At 38.1% G+C, this 23,722-nt stretch overlaps 2 protein-coding genes across 4 annotated transcripts; both read left to right on the top strand.

Annotated features, from left to right (window-relative positions):
- Positions 1-6,808: 6,808 nt before the first annotated feature.
- On the top strand, positions 6,809-8,824 carry BRK1 (BRICK1). Of its 3 annotated transcripts, none has more exons than XM_078582300.1 (4): positions 6,809-7,095; positions 7,822-7,904; positions 8,409-8,466; positions 8,557-8,824. In XM_078582300.1, the coding sequence occupies exons 1-4, from the start codon at positions 6,963-6,965 to the stop codon at positions 8,679-8,681; spliced, it is 399 nt and encodes a 132-aa protein (XP_078438426.1). In that variant the 5' UTR covers positions 6,809-6,962; the 3' UTR covers positions 8,682-8,824. The 3 variants fall into 3 exon arrangements, with proteins under 3 accessions (XP_078438426.1, XP_078438427.1, XP_078438428.1); XM_078582301.1 differs by having other exon boundaries at positions 6,810-7,095; positions 8,623-8,824; XM_078582302.1 differs by lacking the exons at positions 8,409-8,466; positions 8,557-8,824 and having other exon boundaries at positions 6,814-7,095; positions 7,822-8,165.
- A 9,033-nt stretch (positions 8,825-17,857) lies between these two features.
- On the top strand, positions 17,858-22,271 carry LOC144708338 (heat shock factor protein HSF8-like). Its single transcript, XM_078581590.1, has 2 exons — positions 17,858-18,621; positions 21,305-22,271. Exons 1-2 carry the CDS (start codon positions 18,379-18,381, stop codon positions 22,145-22,147), a joined length of 1,086 nt encoding a protein of 361 aa, XP_078437716.1. The 5' UTR covers positions 17,858-18,378; the 3' UTR covers positions 22,148-22,271.
- Positions 22,272-23,722: the final 1,451 nt, after the last annotated feature.

Below are 23,722 nucleotides of genomic sequence, written 5' to 3'. Positions count from 1 at the left end.
ACACTTTGATCGGATCAAGGTGGAGAATACTTAAGTACAGAGTTCACTCAATACATGAAGGATAATGGTATCCTGACTCAGTTGACTTCTCCATATACACCACAAATGATTGGGGTGTCGAAATGGAGAAATCAAACCTTGTTAGACATGGTAAGATCTATGATGAGCTTCTCGAAGCTACCAATGTTCCTCTAGGGATATGCGCTTGAAACATCGGTGCATATACTGAACATGTTACCTAGCAAGTCGGTAACTTCCATATGATATGAGATTTGGAGAGGGACAAGACCAAATTTTAAGTGTGCTAGAGTATGGGGATGTCCTGCCCACGTGAAGAGGCATGACCCAGGAAAGCTGGAACCGAGAACTAAGCTATGTAGATTTATGGGATATCCAAAAGAGACACATGGATACTACTTTTATCAGCCCGAGGAACAAACCATTTTTGTCTCAAAGAGGGTCGTCTACCTAGAGGATGAATATCTTCTAAGAGAAGGTAGTGGGAGTAAAGTAGTTTTGGAAAAAAATCTAAATCAAGACACAAATACTACATCATCAGATGAGTGCTCAGTTCATGAACATGTTCAGGAAAATACACTAGAGCCACATAAGTCAGGAAGAGTAGTGAGACAACATGATCGCTATATCGGACATATTGCATCAGGTGAAGTTGAGACACTACATCTTAAGGATGATGATCCTCTGATATACGATGAGGTGGTTCAACATTCTAACTCTCAAAGATGGTGAGAAGCGATGGATTCTGAAATCCAGTCCATGCACCAAAATCAAGTATGGTACTTGGTTGACCCTCTTGAAGGTATAATACCTATCAGGTGTCAGTGGATCTTTAAGAAAAAGATTGGTGAAGATGGACAAGTTGACGCATACAAGGTAAGACTTAATGCAAAAGGTTATCATTTAAGGCAAGGAGTTAACTATGAAGAAACATTTTTGCCAATTGCCATGATAAAGTCAATCAGATTTCTTCCTGCCATAGCTGCACACTACGACTATGAAATCTGGCAAATGGATGTCAAAACCGCTTTCCTTAATTTAAACCTTGATGAAGAGGGGTATATGATACAACCCTTGTGTTATGAATCCAAGGAATTTCCAGATAAGGTGTGCAAGTTACAAAGATCCATTTATAGATTAAAGCAAGCTTCGAGGAGATGGAATCTCAGATTTGATGAGGCTATCAGATCATAAGACATCATTAAGAATGAAGATGAACCATGTGTATACAAGAAAATCAGTGGGAGCACAATCACTTTTATGATTTTATGTGGATGACAGTCTATACATTGGGAATGATGTAGGAATTTTGTCGTTAGTTAAGTCATGGTTATTAATAAGCCAAAAATAGGGGTAAAATTATGCAATTTTTAGCCTTTGTCGTTGTAAATTTTAGCTTATGCAATAAAATTTATAAGAACTCTACTTAGGATGTATAGTGATAAGTACGAGTGTCGTCCAAGGGAAGCTAGTAAGGAATTCGATTAGATGATCTTCTTGGTAGTTTAACCTTAATTAGAGTGAATTTGATCTTCAATGAGGATCAAATCACCCTAATTAGAAGAGAAGTTTAGAAGGGGGGGTAGAAGAGATGAGATGAATAGAAGAGATTGGGAGCTCTAAATTGGCTTCTTTGATCCAAATAAAAGGATCAAATAGGTCAATGAGAGAGGTTGAGAGGGAAGTTTAAATTTGAGTTTGGTTGGTTCTGTAAGTTTAATAATTCAGAAATGAAATGGGGGTAATTTAATCTCCTAAAAATTAAATCTAATTTTTTTAGAGTTTTTTCTAATGTGCATTCGGAATAGCTAGGTTTATCTCTCAATCTCTCCTCTCAATCTCAGTAAGGGCTTGTACATTTCGCTCAAGCCTAGCGGTTTAGAAGTTCATACCAAGATCAAGAAGAATGAAGAAGAAATTTCACTAAAACAACATCCAAAATACACTAAAAGTTCAAGTACAAACAAGCAAAATGTACCACATAAGTTGATCCAAGCTGAGCTCCTCCCTGTCTTGCAGTTGCGATAGAGCACCATCAAGAATGATCCCCCCTTCTCGAAATTTGGCTTTTATACCAAGGTAAAATGGAAAATATGACCATTTTACCCCTAATTAGTAATTCACTAATATCTATCAATGTAGGCTTGATCTCACTATATAGATAGAAAGAGGGGATCATTACGAGAAAACCCATAAAAAATCGTCTCAATCGGAGTTATGGATCAAAAGTTATGAATAAATGAATTTAAACCAAGATTAACTATTGGATTTAAATCATTTTTTCATATTATATTTTTTTCCCTGATCGCTGACGTGTCGTCCGCTTATTGGACGATGACTCTTCAACTCCTCCAGGCGGGCCCATCCTCATTGCGCCACGTACCCCCCTACGAAAATAAGAAAAAAAAGAAAACTCAAACGGCGTGTTTTGCATACGTTTCGATACGCACATCCATGTGCGTTTCTTCACCGATCTCCCCTTCAGTAGTTTGCCACGTCACCGCCCGTGCATGCGCTTCGCATGCGTCGCACGGGCGGTCATCTTACCGCAACTGGCCTCTATCACTGGTCGCCGTCAGATTTTCATCTGACGGTTGTGATGAGGCCACGTAGTCGCTCCAAGAAATCGGCCTGCAATTTTCATGTAAGTCCTTTACAAAATAAATATTTTTTATCCGACGCCGCCCAGAAATAATTATAGATATACCCCTTTGCGCATTCTTTCTCCTCCGCTTTTCTTCTAAAATATTAAAACAATAAATAAGTAATTGCAATAAAACCCTGGAGAATTTTAAATTAGATCTTTACGCCTGTAGTGGCGACCGAGAGCTGTTTTCAGGGTCTTTTGCAACGAAAGTTTGCAAAACGGCCCTTCAATGTTCAAAAATTATAAAAATACTTTTTCTTTTCTTATAAATATACCTTTTTTCCTTGAAATAAATACATTTGCTCTTCAAATAAATCTCAGAAAAATCCTAAAAATTCGGTAAAAATTCTAGAAAATTCACTGATTCATCCCCATGCTGATAAATGTCAAAATTAAATATTAAATGTGCCATTTTCATTCAAAAATAGTTATTTCGAGCTTCAATAATTCCTTTAAAATTCATAAAATTAACAGAAAATTAGGGGAAAATCAGAAATCACTTGAAAACACTATTTTCATGTAAATATATGATGACAACCCCATTTTAAGCTCTTTAAATGCATAAAATTGTGCTAATAATATGAAATAAAGACAAAAATTAGGGTGTTATCAGTTATCCAATAACTTCTCCGTAAAATATTTGGGAGAGCCAACATACATATTGGGAATACGTATCTATAGAGATAGATCGAGGAGGTTGCTAGGATTGTCCTGATTTATGTACATAGACACCATTATCAAAAGGTTCGGCATGGAGAACTCTATGAGAGATCTCATACCGATGAGACATGGAGTTCAAATATCTAAGGACCATTCACCTAAGAATCCTGAAGATAGACCAATGATGTCTAAAGTTCCATATGCTTCGGCTATTGGATCCATCATGTATGCAATGCTAGGCACTAGGCCTGATGTTGCCTTTTCTAAGTGTTACGAGCAGATTTCAGGCAGACACAGGAGAGGAACACTAGGTAGGAGTGAAATGCATCCTTAAGTACTTGAGAAGGACTAAGGATTTATTTCTGATTTATGCAGGAGAGGAGCTGAAGCTCCAGGGTTACGCTGACTCAAGTTTCAAGTCAGATACAGACGATAGTAGATCTACAGCTAGATTCATGTTCACACTGAACGGAGGCACGATATCTTGGAAGAGTTCCAAGCAGAGTATTACTGCAAACTCGACGACGGAAGCTGAATACATATTAGCCGAGACTACCAAGGAAGTAATTTGGTTGAAGAAATTCATCACGAAACTTGTCGTTGTTCCTTCCATCTCAGAACCTCTTCCGTTGTTGTGCGACAGCAATGGTGCAATAGCACAAGCGAAAGAGTGACGGTCTCCTCAGAATTCAAAACACATTCTGAGGCGATTTCACTTGATTAGGGAGATCATTGCATGAGGAGATATTGTGATGGAAATGGTTCCATCAACCCACAATATAGCAGACCCACTAAGTCACTAGCTCATGAAGTCTTTGAGTGTCACTGTCAAACAATGGGATTGTTGAACAAGGGTCATTGGCTTTAGTCCAAGTGGGAGATTGATGGATATTATGTGGCCATCAAGCCAATCACACTATCATGTTTATTTAATTTTATTGAATAAAATATTTATGTTCATTATTATTTCGTGTGATATTTATATTGAAGTCCATGAATACGTGCAATGACTTAGTGATTAATGATGAGATCATAACACATTGACCACTAGTCTTTAAACATGTATTCTAAATATTCCTATTTGATGGATAGTCGGGACGGACATCAAATTATCCGGATAGAATAGCACTAGTTGATCCTACTTATATGATAAGTGTAGTTGTTCCTATGGCTATTAGTATGGCGACACTAAGGACAAATAGTGGGTGCTCTTTGGAGAAAGAGTTCATTGAATTGATCCGTATGAATCCCTGAATGGTATTATACCTAAACATCGATCAAGTTGATTCAATTCATGTTTGTATAACTGATCCACTGACTTGAGACATCAAGGACATCTCGTGAGTGGACGACTACATTTTGACTATGACTTACAAGCATCTAATCATGGGATTCAAATAAGTTATAGATCGAATATAGCGAGAAGCTAACAGAGATAATTGAGTGGTCAAGACGGGATCATCCACCCGTGGTATAAGTAGAGATTGACTCAAGGAAGATGATGTAGAAAAATCTCTGGCCAGGGTAGTGAGGATATTGGAGAAGGCCAATGATCCCCATTACACATCAGTACTAATTGAATGACGGATCAGGGTTTGACGATAAACCATATCCTAAGTCGCTCGAGAGTCTCGCACGGATGATGGATTATAGATATACGGTAACCGATGATGGTAAAGGTTCTATGAGAGAGTTTGAGACTACTCGGTTTCTTCTAGAGCACAACGTGTAGCTTGGCACCCCACGGGCTAGAAACTTAACCTATCGATTGGGATAAATAAATCCTTATTTATTTAATCTATATGTTGATATAGTTAATTAATAAGGTTAGTAAATAAATATTATTGGGCCACTAAAGTTATTCACTAGAATGATACATGGGCCTAGAGGGTCACGCGCACAAGGTCATAAGGGCATTGGTGGATATACTTTACTTTGTAGGGTTTTTGAGAAAAACCTTAAGTAAAATATAACAAGGGAAAGGGGTCTCATTTTAAGCACCCATGCAAGCCTGATTTGAGAGCCCCACTCCCTTTCTCCAGTCTCTTCTCCACTCATCCAAGGAAGAGTGTCTTCATGGTGAGGAGATTTCCTAGATTTTCAAGAAGAGTCGAAGAAGAAGATGTGGAGATCTAAGGGCCAAGTGATCGCGTGGATACTTCTGGAGGCCGGAGGTGTGAACAGCTTCAGAACGATCTCGGAGCGGCAAAGCCAAGGGTGGAACGAGTTCCCCAAAAGGTGCTTTAAATATTTTGTTTTAAAGATCGATCGTGAATTGATCGACACACTTTCGTATCCATGGAATGTGTTTTCCATGGCCGAACCAAGGCACCAAATTCAACACTTGCTTCCACTCAGAAAGAAGGGTCACAAGAAGAACTGTAAGAAATACCTCAACAAGATATCTCAAAAGAAGCATGTTGATGTTTTAGGTATCTATGTGATAGATATTTAACTGCCTTGTAGAGATTCTACAAAATTGTAGTGGATACTAGATGTGCTTCTCATATTCTGCAATGACATACATATGTTGACAAGAAGAAAAAAGCTGAGCAAGGGCAAGATGGAGGTGAGAGTGAGAATGGCACAAGATTTCGAACTATCACTATAGGGAAAAAGAAATTCAAGCTTCAATCTGAAGATATCATATCTTTAAAATACTTGTATTTAGTTCCTACCATAATAAAGAACATCGCTTATGTTGCATAGACTCAGGTACACCGTGACCATCATGAAAAAAGAAATAAATATGTGAACAAGGCCTACAAATTTCAGGCATACCTAGGAGAGGAACACTAGGTAGCGGTGAAATGTATCCTCTAGTACTAGTGAAGAACTACGGACTTATTTCTAATTTACGGAGTAGAGGAGTTGAGGCGTCAGGTTTATATTGACTTGAGCTTCCAATAAGACTTGGACGATAGCAGATCTATGTCTAGATTCTCGTTCAAGTTGCAAGTAGAGTACTACTACAGACTTGAGAAGAGAAGCCGACTAAATTACAGTAGACATGGTTGTTCTGTTATGTTCGTTTGAAATGAACAAAAAATTCGCACAAAAGAACCGCACAGGGCCTTGTTCTTTGTTATGTTCTTTTTTTATTTTCAAATGAACAAAATTCACACATTCGAAAATAATCGTACATTCGCACAAATATGAACAAAATTTGCACAAAGCGAACAAAAGAACCGCACATGGGTCTGTGCGATGTTCTGTTCGATGTTCTGTTCAGAAAACTGAACAGAACGAACAGTTCGCACAAATTCGCACGAAAAGAACTGAACCACCACGTCTACATTACAGCAGCCGAGGCGACCGAGGAACAACATGGGCGAAGAAATTCATTACTGAGCTTCACAGTATTCCCTCAATATACATTAATAAAAATATGACATTGATTCATCCGCAAACTATATAAGCCCAACTTTATGAAATGTGACATAAATAGTTAAAGAGGATAATAAATTGTTTGTTTTAATTTTAGTGAAGCTTTTAAAAAGGCCAAGCTCAGAGAGTCTCAGCAAGAAGCAATCAAGGAAGAGAAGTGAAAATTTTCGCGAGAAATTTGGATTTGGAAGCTGTGTTCTTCGCGAAAATCTGTAGATCTGCCTTGTTTGCCGTAGTATATCTTCAAGGGATGGCCAGGGCAGGTGGAATCACGAACGCGGTGAACGTGGGAATCGCGGTGCAGGCGGACTGGGAGAACAGGGAGTTTATTTCCCACATTTCCCTCAATGTTCGCCGCCTCTTCGAGTTTCTCGTCCAGTTCGGTAAGTGTTTTAAGAGACTGCCGGTAGATTCTTCTTCAAGTGACTGATTTCGAGAAGTGTGTTGTAGAATCTAAAAGCTAGGGTTTGTTCCTCTTCACGAGTGGTGAGCACGAAGTATGAATCGAACGTAATTGCATACTTTTTTTTTTATTTTGGGTGTTTGAAAATCTTGGGATTACTTCAGATTTTGAAAATTTTATCTCCTGTTTATAGAATTCTTTATTTCGGTGAAGAATCCGGTCTTCTGTTGCTCTCAGTTGCTGAAGTAATTAGATTTTTGGATGTTGGAAATCTTCTGACTAGTCCAGGTTTTGAAAAATCTTGCACCAGATTGTAAAATTTGAATGAAAAAAATTTTTTTTTGAAAGAATGAATGAAAATATTTTATAAGTTCCTCATTAATGAGAACATGCCCGTCATTTAGTTTCTTCATCTCTTTCCAAAAACATCAAAGTCTGATTGAAAAAGAATTTTGTATGATCTGTTTGTGGAATGAAAAGCTGAGCTATTATCATAAACTATTCTCTAATTCTCCCCATTCCTGAACACTGGGGATCATATTTTGCCACTTATTACCTCATTTCTTTTCATCCTTGCCATCTCTTTTCCGTCAAAGTGGGATGATTTGAGGAATTTCTTTTCATAATTTCTTAATCCGAATAGATTGATGAGCTTATTACTCTTTGTATAAGCCCTCAAAATTCTATCTTGCCTTGACTTTGACAGAGGCAACTACCAAGAACAAGCTGGCCCAGCTCAATGAGAAGCTTGACACCTTGGAACGACGGCTGGAGTTGCTTGAGTTTCAGGTGAGCACTGCCTCTGGTAAACCTTCCATGTTCACTTAGATTCCTCCGGCCATTGACTTGAATCTTATCTGACCCAGTGTATATCTATTGGATAATTCTCTTTATTTTTCCCTTTTGCGATGTTTTCTAACAATAATTTGGGGGGGGGAGAAGAAATTTTCGATTTTGTCAACTTGTATTTCCAGGGTTTCAAATAATCTCACCTGGTGTAAATCTATTGGCCTATTTTGCTTAGTTTGGTGAGCATAATTTGTCCTTACAGTAGTGTTGGTTCAATTTTTCTGAATCTCATTGACTTGAATCTTATCTGACCCAGTGTATATCTATTGGATAATTCTCTTTATTTTGCCCTTTTGCGATGTTTTCTAACAATAATTTGGGGGGGGGGGAGAAGAAATTTTCGATTTTGTCAACTTGCATTTCCAGGGTTTCAAATAATTCTCACCTGGTGTAAATCAATTGGTCTATTTTGCTTAGTTTGGTGAGCACAATTTGTCCTTACAGGAGTACTGTTGGTTCAATTTTTCTGTATCTCATTTCCATCACAATGTGCAGACCTCAGGTAAAACCTTGTGCCATTCTGTGTTTCTTTTTTCTTTTCTCAGTCTTGCTTGCACTCTCATTTTTCGTCTCTCTCGTCTCTCTATCACAGGGTTGGATGGTCCCAGTCCAGTCCCATTTTTTAGCAAAGACCTTAACTCACCTAAAGTTTTCTTAGGTTTCATTCAGGTCATATTCGGTCCCAGTCCTGTCCCGGTCCTAGTCGAATCAGGTTGACTAGTCAATGTCAAAGTCAAGGTAGAAAAGTAACAATAAAAAAAGATGTCAATGACTTCTTGTTCTAAGAATAATGGATTTCTAAGCAATCTATGAAGTTTATCGTGGAAAATAAAAAGTACCATGTCAATGTTTCTTCCTTGCTTGAATTGGCTCCGTTTGAATGATAAAAATTATAAAAGATATTCCAAAACATTAATTAATAAAACTAACAAAAAATGATCACATTTTTTTTGTTTTTGTCATTATCCTATTCAGTTTCCTCCATTTTGACAGCATTCTCTTTGTATTCTTCATCAGCATTCTCTTTTAAAAAGGACAATTATATGCATTAATATAGATTATGCGTATAATTGTCCTCTTCAAAAGTGATGAGCCCCCTTCCTGTTAAAGAAAATATGCTTTAATGAAGCACCCAAGGTACAAATATAGAGGAACTCCTTTGCAAATACTACAAGCTGTGGATTTTTTGAAGACTAAACGCCGTACCACCATTTGAGTTCGTAATCAAAATGACCAATATCAACGGTCTCTTAAGTACTTGTCCACTTCATCCCTAAATCTTTTGATTGTGTTTATATTTTATCCAGTTCCACTAATCCAATCATCAATTTTGAGCCTTTCACAAATATGGATGGCTGACCTTCAATAATACGCTAGTTGGTTTAAGTTGACGACATGTGCAATCTGTAGAGCAACTCCACAATAATGTGGATAGTTAAAAAATTTTGATCACCATGACTAAACTCAAACTTCTTTCTTATGTCTAACACTGTTACAACTGAGAGCATAGGTTTCAACTTCAAGTAATGTTGATAATCTATCAACTTCTCCTTTATTCTAGTGTACGCACTTTTAAGCCACATTGTTCATTTATTGTTAAGAGACATTAGGAGCTAGGGTGAAGGATTATCCAGTGCATGTATTGCAGACTACAATTGATCTAACGAAAGTTTATGTGCCCTAAAACGATTTGTGCAACAGTGAAAAAATGTCCTTGTAGCATCATGAAAACCTAATCAAAGGATCTAACTATTCCGCCATGATAGAATACATTACATTGTTAGTATATAGATAATTACTCATCATCTTGTTTAATACAATTATCTTCTCAGAATCTGTGAAATCCATTTCATATGTGAAGTTATACTTCCATGCCCTGATCATGGCATTATAGTTATGTGGCTTGCAATCCAGTCACACAATTCATATCTTGATTAATATTCATTGATAAAATATATTCATATAACGCATGTGTGATCCTTATTTAAAGTTCATGAATACATGATCCAATTAAGTGACTTATGATAAGATCATAATCTGGATATTAGTCATTAAATATTCCCATGTAAATGATAATCTAGAAGGATATCAAAATAATTGGATAGAATAGCATTATCTAGTCTCACTAATATGATGAGTATGGCCAATCTGTATCCTTTAGTATAGCTGCACAATGGGAAAATTGTAGGTCTCTTTAGGGAAAAGATTGTAATGAACCGACCCATATAAATCAATGATAAACTATCAATCAGGTTTATTAAGTTCACAGTTGTATAAGTGGTCCTCAGGATTAAAATAATAAAGACATTATGATATGGGAAGTTGTACTTTGATTATTCATAGAATTTTGAACCATCTTAGCTCGGATGCCGTAAGAAGTTCGAATAGATGACTAAATTCACAATGAAGATAGGAGCATCTGCCCTTAGTATAAGAGGAGACAATTCAATGAAAATGTAAAAAGGTTCCACGTAAATGATCTTTAGACATAAGAACATATACCATATGTTTAGGAGTTTTAATGAAAAAAAATACTTATGAATAAATAGAAGAAGGCCTTGAATGAAATGAATATAGGCCAAAATTAATCAAGAGTCCAATCTTATTCTCGCTTGTTCCCTTGGTTCCCTTCCACTCCCGATGAGATCTAAATGGCATAACGCCTACAGTGGAGTGATAATGAGGCTCATAAAAATGTAGAAGGAAATTCAATGCGTAGTAGATCATATGGATAAATCTCAAGGGTGAACCTTAAAAAGCTCATCACATCTCCCTTGAGGGATCGAGAAATTGCGTATCTGATCTATGCACGTGGTTTGACCATCAATTTTCAATTGTCATTATGATTTTGTTTTAAGTCTTCCATTGTGAGAATCATCTTAGTATCATATTAATCATGGAACCAAAACACAGACCAAAGATACATGAGCTTCACCACATAAATAATTATATCAAATAACACAAACTTCAAGACTTTTGATAGAAATACTAGTGAAGATTAAGGATTCGTGCATTTTAGAAAAAATGCCTAAGAATGTGGTTTAATCAGTGTTCAAAGGGGATTGTGAAAATTAAATATTTATTCAATGGGTTTACATTAGGTCAGACATGTTTACGCATATTAGGAATTATTCATATGAAGATAACCAACTTTCTATGGTTCAAACTCACAAATGCATTTGATGAATATTTTCTTGTAAAATACATAAGATGTTAATCATCTGGTCAATGGGGAAATCATTGAGTTAGGTCTCAATATTTTCATGCCATGTTGACAGCCAGGATTTATGTCACTGGTCAAATATTTAGGTCTACCAGAATCCATTCGGCCAGAGATTTATGATGGGAAAAATATACTTCTCTACCTACTTTAGATATTCGTATATGACTTAATAGATTGTCTCGTGAAAGCTTAAATATAGATTAATAATTAAATATTTATACTATTTTGAAAATTATAATTTTATATATTTAATATTATTATGAATTTTTTAATGTTATATTCATAGAGTAAATGTAACTATTGGATTTACCTTTAATACCTTGTGAAGTCAAAGTTATGTTTCTCCCAATTCAAAGTGGAAAGAGTTATTACATCTTATTTTTTATCTCCCATATTAAATGCATTTGACTGTTAGTTTGTGAGAATTATATACTCACCCTTTGACATTCGAAATTCATAAAGGCACATCAAGTCCTAATTTTCCAAACTCTCCCATATCCCTTTCTTGGTAGAAAATCTTAGTGCAAAGAGCGAGCATCAGATCTGGCCTTTCTAAGAAATTCACGGGCTATTTCTGAGAAATCTCTCCATACCGCATTTCTTTGTGACATCATCCCAGATCTATAGAATTTGAAATCATATATTTGGCTGTAGGTTTGAACAAGTTACAAGGAGAAAAGTTGTGCTCTCGAATTTGCTCCATCAATGACCTTAATCTAAAGATAATCATTTGAAGATTTCTACTAACTTGAACTTAAATGTTTTATATACTATCCAAAAAGGCTCATAGCTATAGAATTGTGCCATCTGACGCAGAATTGAAGAACTTATGGGGAGACAATACGATGACTGAAGATCAGACTCTGAAATTTTTCACTAATTCTTTTTGAATGTTTATTGAAAAGCATATCTATATCAAGCATCCATATAAATCTATATGCTCCAGAAGCATTTCATTTGATGTAATATTGAAGAAGTTAGAAGCGGAACATACTGTGACTCATGATTCTTATCATTCAACAACCTCTTCCCGAATATCATTCTCTAGATATTTTTGCTAATTGTTTTTGAAGTTTTATTGAAATACATATTTATTCATAATATTTTGAATAATTCATATACCTAGAATTGTGTCAATTGATTCAGTATCAATAAGTTATAGCAGGACAAAAACAGAGCATTGCAAATACATGGAGAAAAATATGTAGCCAACTTGGGGATGATTTATGAAATATTCACTTAAAACTTATCACGAAATCATTTTTTCTCGTTATTCCGACTCTCTTGATTCATTGGATAGTTTATCCATACTTTTTGTGCAGTATTTAAACAGTTACATGCAAGAGATGATGAAGCATCAATAAGCATTCAGACAAGATATTAAATAAAGAATCTTAAAATTTGCAAGTTTTCAACTGCTGGTGAAGCCGAATCAACATAAAAGAGGAGATAGAGGTAACAAGAAGGGAATAAAAAAACATTGAGATAAGCAAATACAATTTAAATCGAACCATCTTATTATAGTTGATTGAATATTCAAGGTATTTTTCATTTAAATAGCTTCAGTAATTTTTTCTCATCTAATATCGTAAAAAATTATTTTGTTGACATTATGTTGATATCTTTGAGTATTTGGATTAATTAAATACATAAAATTTAATTGTATCCTAGGATTTGGGGGGTTGAAGAAGAAAAGGATTAGGGGGCCAAGTCAAAAGAGGTAAAGCATTATTGCTCTACGGAACATTTTGTGATTTGAGGATGACATAGCTTCACCATTATTTTATTTTATTGGTATCCTTCTCACACCCTATTATCAAGTTCTTTTTGTGGGGGGCACTCACCCAAACTTGGTTAGGGCTCACCATCAACTCGGGCTGGATACCCTTGACCTCGTTAAGGACTGGCCTAAAATGTACTAAAAATCAACTAAGTCTATCCTATTTGTTGGGTTATAGAGGCCTAGACATGGATGGAGAAATCAAAACATTCCACAGCAGAAGACTTGAACGGAATCAAACGACATCATTTAAACCATGATGCGAAGTACCTTTGCACGGATCACATCCGTGATTTCTTGGATCCTGGATTGAGACGAATCAATCTGCTCAAGTGTGCAGCCTCTAAGCGTATCCATGCGATCCTCGGCACGTCGAATCTCCTCCTCGTTGACGAGCCCTGTTCTTTCTCCGTCGTTGTCGTTACGTCATCCTAATCGCATCGAGGTTGGAGAGGGGTGTGGGGAGAAAGGAGAAGAAGGGGAATGGCCCTTGAAAAATTCTGGCCTAGGTCGATTTCGTTCAGGACTTTCCCCTATTTATACTAAGTGGTTATTTTTCATAAAAAGCCCAAAACTTAAGTATATCTTTTGACGTCCAAAAGACCATTTGCGTGCGACCCTCTAGGCTCATGCATCAGTCTAGTTAATGACTCCGGCGTCCCAATAACCTTTACTAGCCTTCCAAATCAATTAACTATACCATCATAAAGATTCGTTAATGTCGGATTAAATTTAACTAATCGATAGGTTGAGTTTCCAACACGTGGGGTGCCAAGCTACACCTTGTGTTTTAGAAGATACAAAGGAGTTTGTATCGACTCACTTCATGGAACATATTCATCATCGGTTACCTTGTATGTATAGTCAGCCATCCACTTGACGCTCCTTTGATGACTTAGGGTATGGTAAAGTGTCAAACCCTAATCTGTCATTCGAGTTAGTACTAATGCATTCGAAAATCATCGTAGAACTCTTCTTCGATATTTCACTGCCTTGGCCAAGGACTTTATTGCATCGTCTTCCTTGAGCTGTCACCTCTTATACAGAGGATGGACGATCCCATCTTGACCACTCAATTGTCTTCGTGAACTTCTTGATGTATCCGAACTAAGATCGTTCAGAATCCCATGATTAGAGACTCGTTGGCCATAGTCAAAGTACAACTGTCCATCCACAAGACGTCTTTGGTGTCTCAGGTCTAAGGACCACTTATACAATCGTGACGTGAATCAACCTGATTGACAATTCGGTATAATACCATTCAGGGATTCGTACAGATTTGTTCAGTGAACTCTTTCCACTAAAGAGCACCCACTATCTATCCTTAGTGTCTCCACACTCATAGCTACAAGACCGGCCTAACTCATCATATGAGTGAGGCTAGATAGTGTTATTCTATCTGGATACTTCGATGTCCTTCTCGCGTATCCTTCGAATAGGAATGTTTAGAACACATGCTTAAAGACTAGAGTTCTCTGTATTATGATGTCATCATAATTCACTAAGCCCAATCGTGTATTCATGGACTTCGTTATAAGCATCACACGTGCACTTTAATGAATGTGTTCTACCAATGAACATCGAACTAGATGTGGAATGTGTAACTGTCTTGTTGGCCACATATATCTCCATCGAACGAGATTAGGTAAAATATTTTTTACGTAGTTAAGTAGGTTAGAGTGATTCACCCCCCCCCCCTTACGCCTCACCTTAGCCACTTAAACTAACAACTAGTAAGTGCCGACTTAAACTGGATGATTTATGACGACAAGGTGGCCTAGAGTGGTGTTGTTTGGTAGTGAGCCTAGACATTGAATGGTAACAAACTTTGATGAAAATATATATGGCCAAAATGTCAATCCTACACTCCATACCTTGTTGATTGTCCATTGTTCATTAATACGATGTGTTCCGTTTATTGCTGGTGTGATGCTTATAATGAAGTGACGGGTTACATGATTTGACTTAGTCAATTATGATGAAATCATAATACAAATATTACTAGTCCTTAGGAATGTTCTCTAAATATCCATATTAAAAGGATAATAAGGATGTAGAAATATCTAGAAATGATAGCACTGTCTAGTCCCACTCATGTGATGAATATGATGTATCCCATAGCTATTTGTGTGAAGACACTAAGATAGATTGTAGGTGCTCTTTAGTCAAAGATTTCACTGAATTGATCAATATTAATTCATGAATAGTTATAAAAAATTGTTAATCAGGTAAATTACACCACGATTGTATAAGTGGTCTTTAGACCTACTTCTGGTCATGGTCTGGTGTGATCCTTGGACATAGTATGGCTTGGTTGCCCAGTCTACACTAAAATGGTAGACTAATGGCTTAGTCCAACCAGTCCCCCCCAATCTTAAATGTCCAATTATACTCTATCGTTATGTTCTTTTTAACACTCTTATCTGTGTTTTTATATCTCTTTTGTCCCCTCTCTCTCTCTCTCTCTCCACTCACCTCTCTATGATGTTTCGTGTCCCTCTTAGCAAGGCAGTTCTAAGTGGTGCACTCTTTAGATTTCCACCCAGATTGCTTAAAATTGATTGTAAGGTTGGACTGAATGGATGCCCAAATTGGGTCTGCCAACAACCACCATCAATCAAATCATTGATTAAATCAGTCTTCTGGATTGGCAAATTGCTCGAGGTCGATGATCGACATTGATCTGATGATATTTTATTGATCTCCAACCTCTAAGTGGAACTGGGCTGATGAAAATCAGGCTAGATTAGGCCGCACATTATCAATGGCCCATGAAAACTTAGGTTCATTGAAGTTTGGGAGACTCCCCCTTGATTCTCTCTCTATCTCGCTCTTCTCTCAACCTCATTCTCTCTATCTCTCTCTAGCTCACTGTTTCTCTCTCGTTTATTGCACCTTCTCTCTCTAGCCCTCTATTTCTCTCTCTTACCTTTGACCTCTTCTCTCCATCTTCTTTGTCCTTTCTCTCTCTAGCTCACTATTTCTCTCTTTTTCGTTGCATCTTCTCTCTCTTGCTCTCTGTTTCTCTCTCTTACCTTTGACCTCATTCTCTCCATGTTCTTTGTCCTTTCTCTCTCCAGTTCACCATTTCTCTCTTTTTCATTGCCATTTCTCTCTCTAGCTCACTATTTCTCTCTTTTTCATTGCCATTTCTCTCTCTAGCTCACTATTTCTCTCTTTTTCATTACCATTTCTCTCTCTAGCTCACTATTTCTCTCTTTTTCACTGCCCCTTCTCTCTCTAGCTCTCTGTTTCTCTCTCTTACCTTTGCCCTTTCTCTCTCTATCTTCTACGTCCTTTCTCTCTCTAGCTCTCTATGTCTCTGTCTTACTGGCATTTCTCTCTCTAACTCACTTCTTCTATCTCTCTCTCTCTCTTATTTATAATCTCTCTCTCTCACTTGTCATGTACATATATATATATATATCTTATTTAGTTATATATATCTCTCTCTCCTTTTCCCTTATTTGTCATATATATATATATATATATATCCTTTGCCCTTTCTCTCTCTCTCTCTTATTTGTCATATGTATATATATATCCTTTGCCCTTTCTCTCTCTCCTTTGTCCTTTCTCTCTCTCTTATTTGTCATATATATCTCTCTCCTTTGCCCTTTCTCTATCTCTTTTGTCCTTTCTCTCTCTCTTATTTGTCACATATATCTCTCTCATTTACCCTTTCTCTATCTCTTTTGTCATTTCTCTCTCTGTTATTTGTCATATATATCTCTCTCCTTTGCCCTTTCTCTCTCTCTTTTGTCATTTCTCTCTCTCTCTCTCTCTCTCTCTCTCTCTCTCTTATTTCTGATATATATATATATATCTCCTTTTCCCTTTCTCCCTCCTTTGTCCTTTCTCTCTCTCTCTCTCTTATTTGTCATATATCTCTCTCTTCTTTTTCTTGTCTCTCTCTCCTTTGTCCTTTCTCTCTCTATCTCTCTCTCTTATTTTTCATATATCTCTCTTCTTTTCCCTTTCTCTCTCTCCTTTGTCCTTTCTCTCTCTATCTCTCTCTCTCTCTCTTATTTGTCATATATCTCTCTTCTTTTCCCTTTCTCTCTCTCCTTTGTCCTTTCTCTCTCTATCTCTCTCTCTCTCTCTCTTATTTGTCATATATCTCTCTTCGTTTCCCTTTCTCTCTCTCCTTTGTCCTTTCTCTCTCTCTATTTCTCTCTTTCTCTCTCTTATTTGTCATATATCTCGCTTCTTTCCCTTTCTCTTTCCTTTGTCCTTTCTCTCTCTCTATTTCTCTCTTTCTCTCTCTTATTTGTCATATATCTCTCTCTTCTTTTCCCTTTCTCTCTGTCCTTTGTCCTTTCTCTCTCTCTATTTCTCTCTTTCTCTCTCTTATTTGTCATATATCTCTCTCTTCTTTTCCCTTTCTCTCTGTCCTTTGTCCTTTCTCTCTCTCTATTTCTCTCTTTCTCTCTCTTATTTGTCATATATCTCTCTCTTCTTTTCCCTTTCTCTCTGTCCTTTGTCCTTTCTCTCTCTATTTCTCTCTTTCTCTCTCTTATTTGTCATATATCTCTCTCTTCTTTTCCCTTTCTCTCTGTCCTTTGTCCTTTCTCTCTCTATTTCTCTCTTTCTCTCTCTTATTTGTCATATATCTCTCTCTTCTTTTCCCTTTCTCTCTGTCCTTTGTCCTTTCTCTCTCTCTATTTCTCTCTTTCTCTCTCTTATTTGTCATATATCTCTCTCTTCTTTTCCCTTTCTCTCTGTCCTTTGTCCTTTCTCTCTCTATTTCTCTCTTTCTCTCTCTTATTTGTCATATATCTCTCTCTTCTTTTCCCTTTCTCTCTGTCCTTTGTCCTTTCTCTCTCTATCTCTCTTTCTCTCTCTCTCTCTCTTATTTGTCATATATATATAAATATATCTCTTTCTCTTTCTCGTATTAGTCATCTCTATCTCTCTCTCTCAAGCTCGTAACTTCTCTCTCATTGCTCTGCCCTCGCTCTCCCTATCAGTGTACGCCTGGTTCGTACTCGACCGCCAAGAACAGCGTCTGCTTAGCGAGATTCAGCTCTGGATGCGCCTTCCCCCAATTTTCCCTCTTCCAATTGCACGATTGAAGGGATTGAACTGCTATCCAATTGCTGGATTGAAGAGATTGAACTGCCATCCAATTGCCGGATTGAAGGGATTGAACTGCCATCCAATTGCCGGATTGAAGGGATTGAATTGCTACCGAGTTGCAGGATTGAAGGGATTGAATTGCTATCGAGTTGCCGGATTGAAGGGATTGAACTGCTATCCAATTGCCGGATTGAAGGGATTGAACTGCTATCGAGTTGCTGGATTGAAGGGATTCAATTGCAATTGAATTTATGGATTAAAGGGATTGAATTGCTATCGAGTTGCCGGATTGAAGGGATTGAATTGCAATTGAATTGCCGGATTGAAGAACGATGGACGCTGGCGGCGGCGGAGACGCCGCCGGGAGCGGCTGCGCGGCGGCGGGCTTGCCACCGCCGTTCCTGAGCAAGACCTACGACATTATCGACGACCCTTCGACGGACGAGATCATCTCCTGGGGCTCCTTGAACAACAGCTTCGTCGTCTGGAACCCCCCCGAATTCGCCAAGACCCTCCTCCCCAAATTCTTCAAGCACAACAATTTCTCCAGCTTCGTTCGCCAGCTCAACACTTATGTACGTCGACAATCTCCTCTTGCTTGAAATTTTTCTTGGGTGATGTTGTTTTCTAAGAAATTTTGCGTGTGAATTTTAAAATTGGGCGTTTTTTTTTCCCACGAACCTGTGGTCGTTGCTGAGGAAATAATTGTTAGTGAGTATTAGAGTCCATTTTTTTAAAATTCTTCTCCAGCACATATATTTGGGTAAAAAGAATTCTGAGACGCCATAGAAATCAGTCGATTTTTTAAAAAAATTGCGAGGACCCTTCTCCCCAAATTCTTCAAACACAACAATTTTGTCAGCTTTGTTCGCCAGCTCAATACTTATGTACGTCCAGTCTCCTCTTGCTTGCAATTTTTCTTGGGTGATGTTGTTTTCTATGATATTTTGACCGTGAATTTCAACATTGGACGTTTTTATTTTCACGAACCTTTGGTCGTCGTTGGGAAGATAATTGGTTCGAATTGGAGTCAATTTTTAAATTCTTCTCCAGCTGATATATTTGAGTAAAGAGAATTCTGAGACGACATAAAAATTAGTCGATTTTTCAAAAAATTGCGAGGACCCTTTTCCCAAATTCTTCAAACACAACAATTTTAACAGCTTTGTTTGCCAGCTCAATACTTATGTACGTCGACAGTCTCCTCTTGCTTGAAATTTTTCCTGGGTGATGTTCTTTTCTAAGAAATTTTGCGTGTGAATTTCAAAATTAGACGTTTTTTTTTTCTTTTTTCCACGAACCTGTGGTCGTCGCTGAGAAGATAATTTTTCGTGAGCATTGGTTCGTGTTAGAGTCAATTGTCGAATTCTTCTCCAGCTGATATATTTCATCAAAAACAATTCTGAGAAGCTATTGACATCAGTCGATATTTTCCAAAAAAAAATAGAAATCAGTCGATTTTTCAGAAAATTGCGGGGACCTTTCTCCCCAAATTCTCCAAACACTACAAGTTTCTCCAGCTTTGTGGCCAGCTCAATACTTCTGTACGCCGACAATGTCCTCTTGCTTGAGATTATTCTTGAGTGATGTTTTTTCCAAGAAATTTTGTCTGTGGATTTCAACAGTGAACATCATCGCTGAGATGAAAATTGTTCATGTGCTTTGGTTCATATTAGAGTAAATTTAAAAATTTTGAAATAGTAATCAGTCGATCTGAAATAAATTTGCGAGGAATTTCCTTCCCAAATTATTTAAGCAAAAAGAATTTTGGATCTCTGTTCACCAATTCAACACTTATGTACGTTGACAGTATTATCCTCTATCATTGATTCCTTTGAATGATTATTGAGAGATATTGTGTTCTTAGGAAACTTCCGTATTAATTATAATACTGGACATTTTAGGAAACTTGCTGGATTGATCTCTGATTTCAGGTGATATTCCCTCTTTTCTTTCAAAAGAAAAAATGATTTTTATACTGGCATTTTTCTCGGAGTTTTTTCTCTAGTTTGAGTGAATGCATGGAGATTTTGCTCACCTGGTGCCACATTTTTTTACCGAGAAACATTCCGAGAAAGAATCAATGACGGCCCATTTCTTTCAGTTGATCTTTCCATTGTGTATGAGAGTTGGTTCATATTAGAATCGAATTTTAAATTATTCGCCAGACGCCTAATTTGATTGAACAAAAATCAGAGGTACTATAAAAATGTTTCAGTCGACGTCTTTCAGGTGTCCTCATGCTTGATGCTGAGAAAAAATTGTTCGTGAGCTTTTATTCATGCTAGAAGCAGTTTTTAAACTCTTTACCAGATGTATCATTTGATTGAACAAAAAATCAGATCCATTAAAGACGGTAGATTTCTTTCAGATGTCCTCGTGCTTCTTGCTGATAGGAAAGTCGTCATTAAGCATCGAGGCTGGGGTTCATTGTAATATCTATGAATATAATCCCTGAAACATAAGATCCATTTCCAAACCAATTCGATCGTTAACTTATTTTCGGGAAGTTTATTTTATCTGCCCCTCGATGGGGCAATGAATACCTCCTTGTTAAATGTTGACCATATTTCTAATTGAAATAATGACTGTACAACTGCCGTTTATTTTGTTCAAAGTAATATTATTTCTAGGTTTGGATGCCTGAAGGCCATTATTAGCTGATACATCCCCCGTTTCAACGAACTTGCTGATCCTCGTATCTTATCTGTATCCTGATAAGAGCCTGGGTGTTCTTATCAGGAAAAGATGAGGATTGAGGAGAACTGGCGATAAGATTGTCGCCAAGAACTCAGAGAGAGAGAGGGTAAATGCCTGAAAGATCATCCTCAGAGGGACGTAAGCTTCAGGAAGGGGGTCGCCGGAGAAGGACACTAGGCAACCAACAAATTCCATATACTTCTTGGCTGCCTTCCTAAAGGGAGGGCTGCGGTATTTACAGGCGAATACATACAGAGTGGAAATGACAAAAATACCCCTAGCTGGTAAAATGACAAGAATTCCATAGATACGATGGGGTTGTATCATATACCAGTAAAATATCTTCATATCCTGATAAAAAACATGATGCTGTTAGAACTCCGAAGTTAAGCGTGCCTGGGAAGTCCGCGTTGGTGACCACAGCATGGGCATGTGATCACAGTTCAAAATTTCAAAAAAAAAAAACATGATGCCGTTTGAATTTTTCTCTGACAGGATGGAATTTTACGTGACAATGTACGTCCGGTGACGTGATGATTCCCCTAATGATTGGTGCAGGGGTTCAAGAAGGTGGATCCGGACCGGTGGGAGTTTGCCAACGAGAGCTTCCTCCGAGGGCAAAAGCATCTTCTCAAGAACATCGCCCGCCGGAAACCGTCTCATCCGGCGGTGACAGTGGCAGCAGCCCCACCGCCATCGGCAGGCCCGTGTGTGGAAGTGGGCAAGTTCGGGCTCGAGGAAGAGATCGAGCGACTCAAGCGTGACAAGAATGTGCTGGTCCAGGAGCTGGTCAAGCTCAGACAGCAGCAGCAGGCCACTGACCTCCAGCTGAGGACCCTCAGTCAACGGTTCCAGACCATGGACCAGCGTCAGCAGCAGATGATGTCGTTCCTCGCCAAGGCCATGCAGAACCCGAGCTTCCTCGCCCAGCTTGTCCAGCACCAAGACGGCGGCGCTGGTCGGCGGCTCGGCGGCGGTGCCGCCGCCAAGAAACGCCGGCTACCCACCGGCCACGACTTAGCCGACGGGCAGATCGTCAAGTACCAGCCGTTGCAGATCGTCAAGCCGGTTGAATTCTCGTCAGAGATGGCAGTGCCGTTGCAGGCGGCGAGGTTAGAGGAGGTGGCGCCGGAGATAGACGGGTTCTCCGGTGACGTTGAAGATCTCATCGGGCCGATTGAGTTGGGCCTGGTGGAATGCATCGGCGGGCCGGACCATGGCGGGGCTGACTTGCCGGGCATCAACGACGAGTTTTGGGAGCAGTTGTTCACGGCGAGCCCGGTGGCCGACGGCGCTGAAGGGGCAGATCTGGCATTTGCCGATGCCGATGGTGACGGCGGCCGAAGGCTGGACCAGCTCACTGAGCAAATAGGCCTCCTTTCTTCTGATCTGGGAGAATGATTCATCTCTCTCTTTGTCTATCTCTCTCTGAATGTGCAGGGTTGTCTTGTTTAATCCATACTACACAACATGACTATGAAGTCAGGGAGATTATAGATGAAGATGATAGTTTTTAACCAGACAATCTTTCTCCCAGATCTTAAATTAATTTGTTAAAATCTTAGTATTCGAAGGACGAAAGTAACATGAAACATATTAATGTCTCATGGCTTCTCACTAAGTGGGATTATCTTTTTTCTCACAAGTTACTCAGTCGTTTTATTTTTTTCCCCAAATACAGAGGAATATAGTGATAATTTGAGTGATTAATATTCGATTTCCAATTTTCGTGTGAGATGTTTATCTCGTTTAAACCACAATCAATCGATTTGGCGGAAGAATTCGTGTCTGTTCTACCTAAACCTGCTTTTTCTCACAAGTTTTACAGAATTCTCAATTATGAATTTAGAGATAGTTTTTGGTTGGTCCAATAAGAAAATCCAGTTTAGTTGGCCCAATATATACGACAACTAGCAAGAAAAAAATTTCTCATAATTTTAGAAAAACTCCAGTTTAGTTTCCTCTATAGTAAGGTGCTAGTGACAATTCAATTGGTATTTAACAAGATTATTTCTCTAACCAAATTCCAGTTCCTACAATTGTTAGCCCAAATCAGATGATTCCCCAAGCCCTTCTAGCACCACAATTTTTCTACATTTTTACAACTTTATAAACCCAACACTTGAGAGAAAAAAATTATTATAAAATAATATTGTTTCTCTCTTTCTTACTACCCAGTATTTTTCAGTATAATATTCACATTCCTCAGTATTTCAGAATATTTCATACAGATTCCACTTTTGGCACATCCCGGAGGTGATGGGACAGATGACGACTGGTGATGGGACGGATGACGACTGGTGATGGGACGGAAGACGACTGATGATGGGACGGATGACGATTGGTGATGGGACGGATGACGACTGATGATGGGATGGATGACGACTGATGATGGGACGGAAGACGACTGATGATGTGACGAATGATGATTGGTGATGGGACGAAGGGTACCGGGCACTTTGGAACATCCCCCATCCCCTCGTAAGTCCCTGATTTTTAGAAAATCAGTCACATCCGTCACCACACGTCATCGTCATGTCATCCGGATGGTATTTCTCACTGTCACATTTGAATTCGGATGGCAATTCCAGATTTAAACTAATGTGTAATATGATCAATGAAGGATTGTGCACAATCTGATGATCAGATCACCATCAATTGAAAATTTTGGCTGAATTTAAACTAGGAAGTTTTGAATCACGTCTTCTTGATGATGACCCAGGAAGATTTTCAATTAATATGATCAATGAAAGGTTCTGTGCAATCAGATGATCAGATCACCATCAATTTAAAATCTTAGCTGATTTTAACTAGGAAGTTTTAAATCAGGTCGGCTTCTTGATGATGATCCAGGTAGATTTTCAATTAATATGATCAATGAAAGGTTCTGTGCAATCAGATGATCAGATCACCATCAATTTAAAATCTTAGCTGATTTTAACTAGGAAGTTTTAAATCAGGTCGGCTTCTTGATGA

Source organism: Wolffia australiana, chromosome 10 (assembly GCF_029677425.1).
Source record: "Wolffia australiana isolate 7733 chromosome 10, ASM2967742v1".
NCBI classification, from domain to species: Eukaryota; Viridiplantae; Streptophyta; class Magnoliopsida; order Alismatales; family Araceae; genus Wolffia; species Wolffia australiana.
Note: the sequence above shows the minus strand (reverse complement) of the source record. Positions and strands in the feature narration are given on the sequence as shown.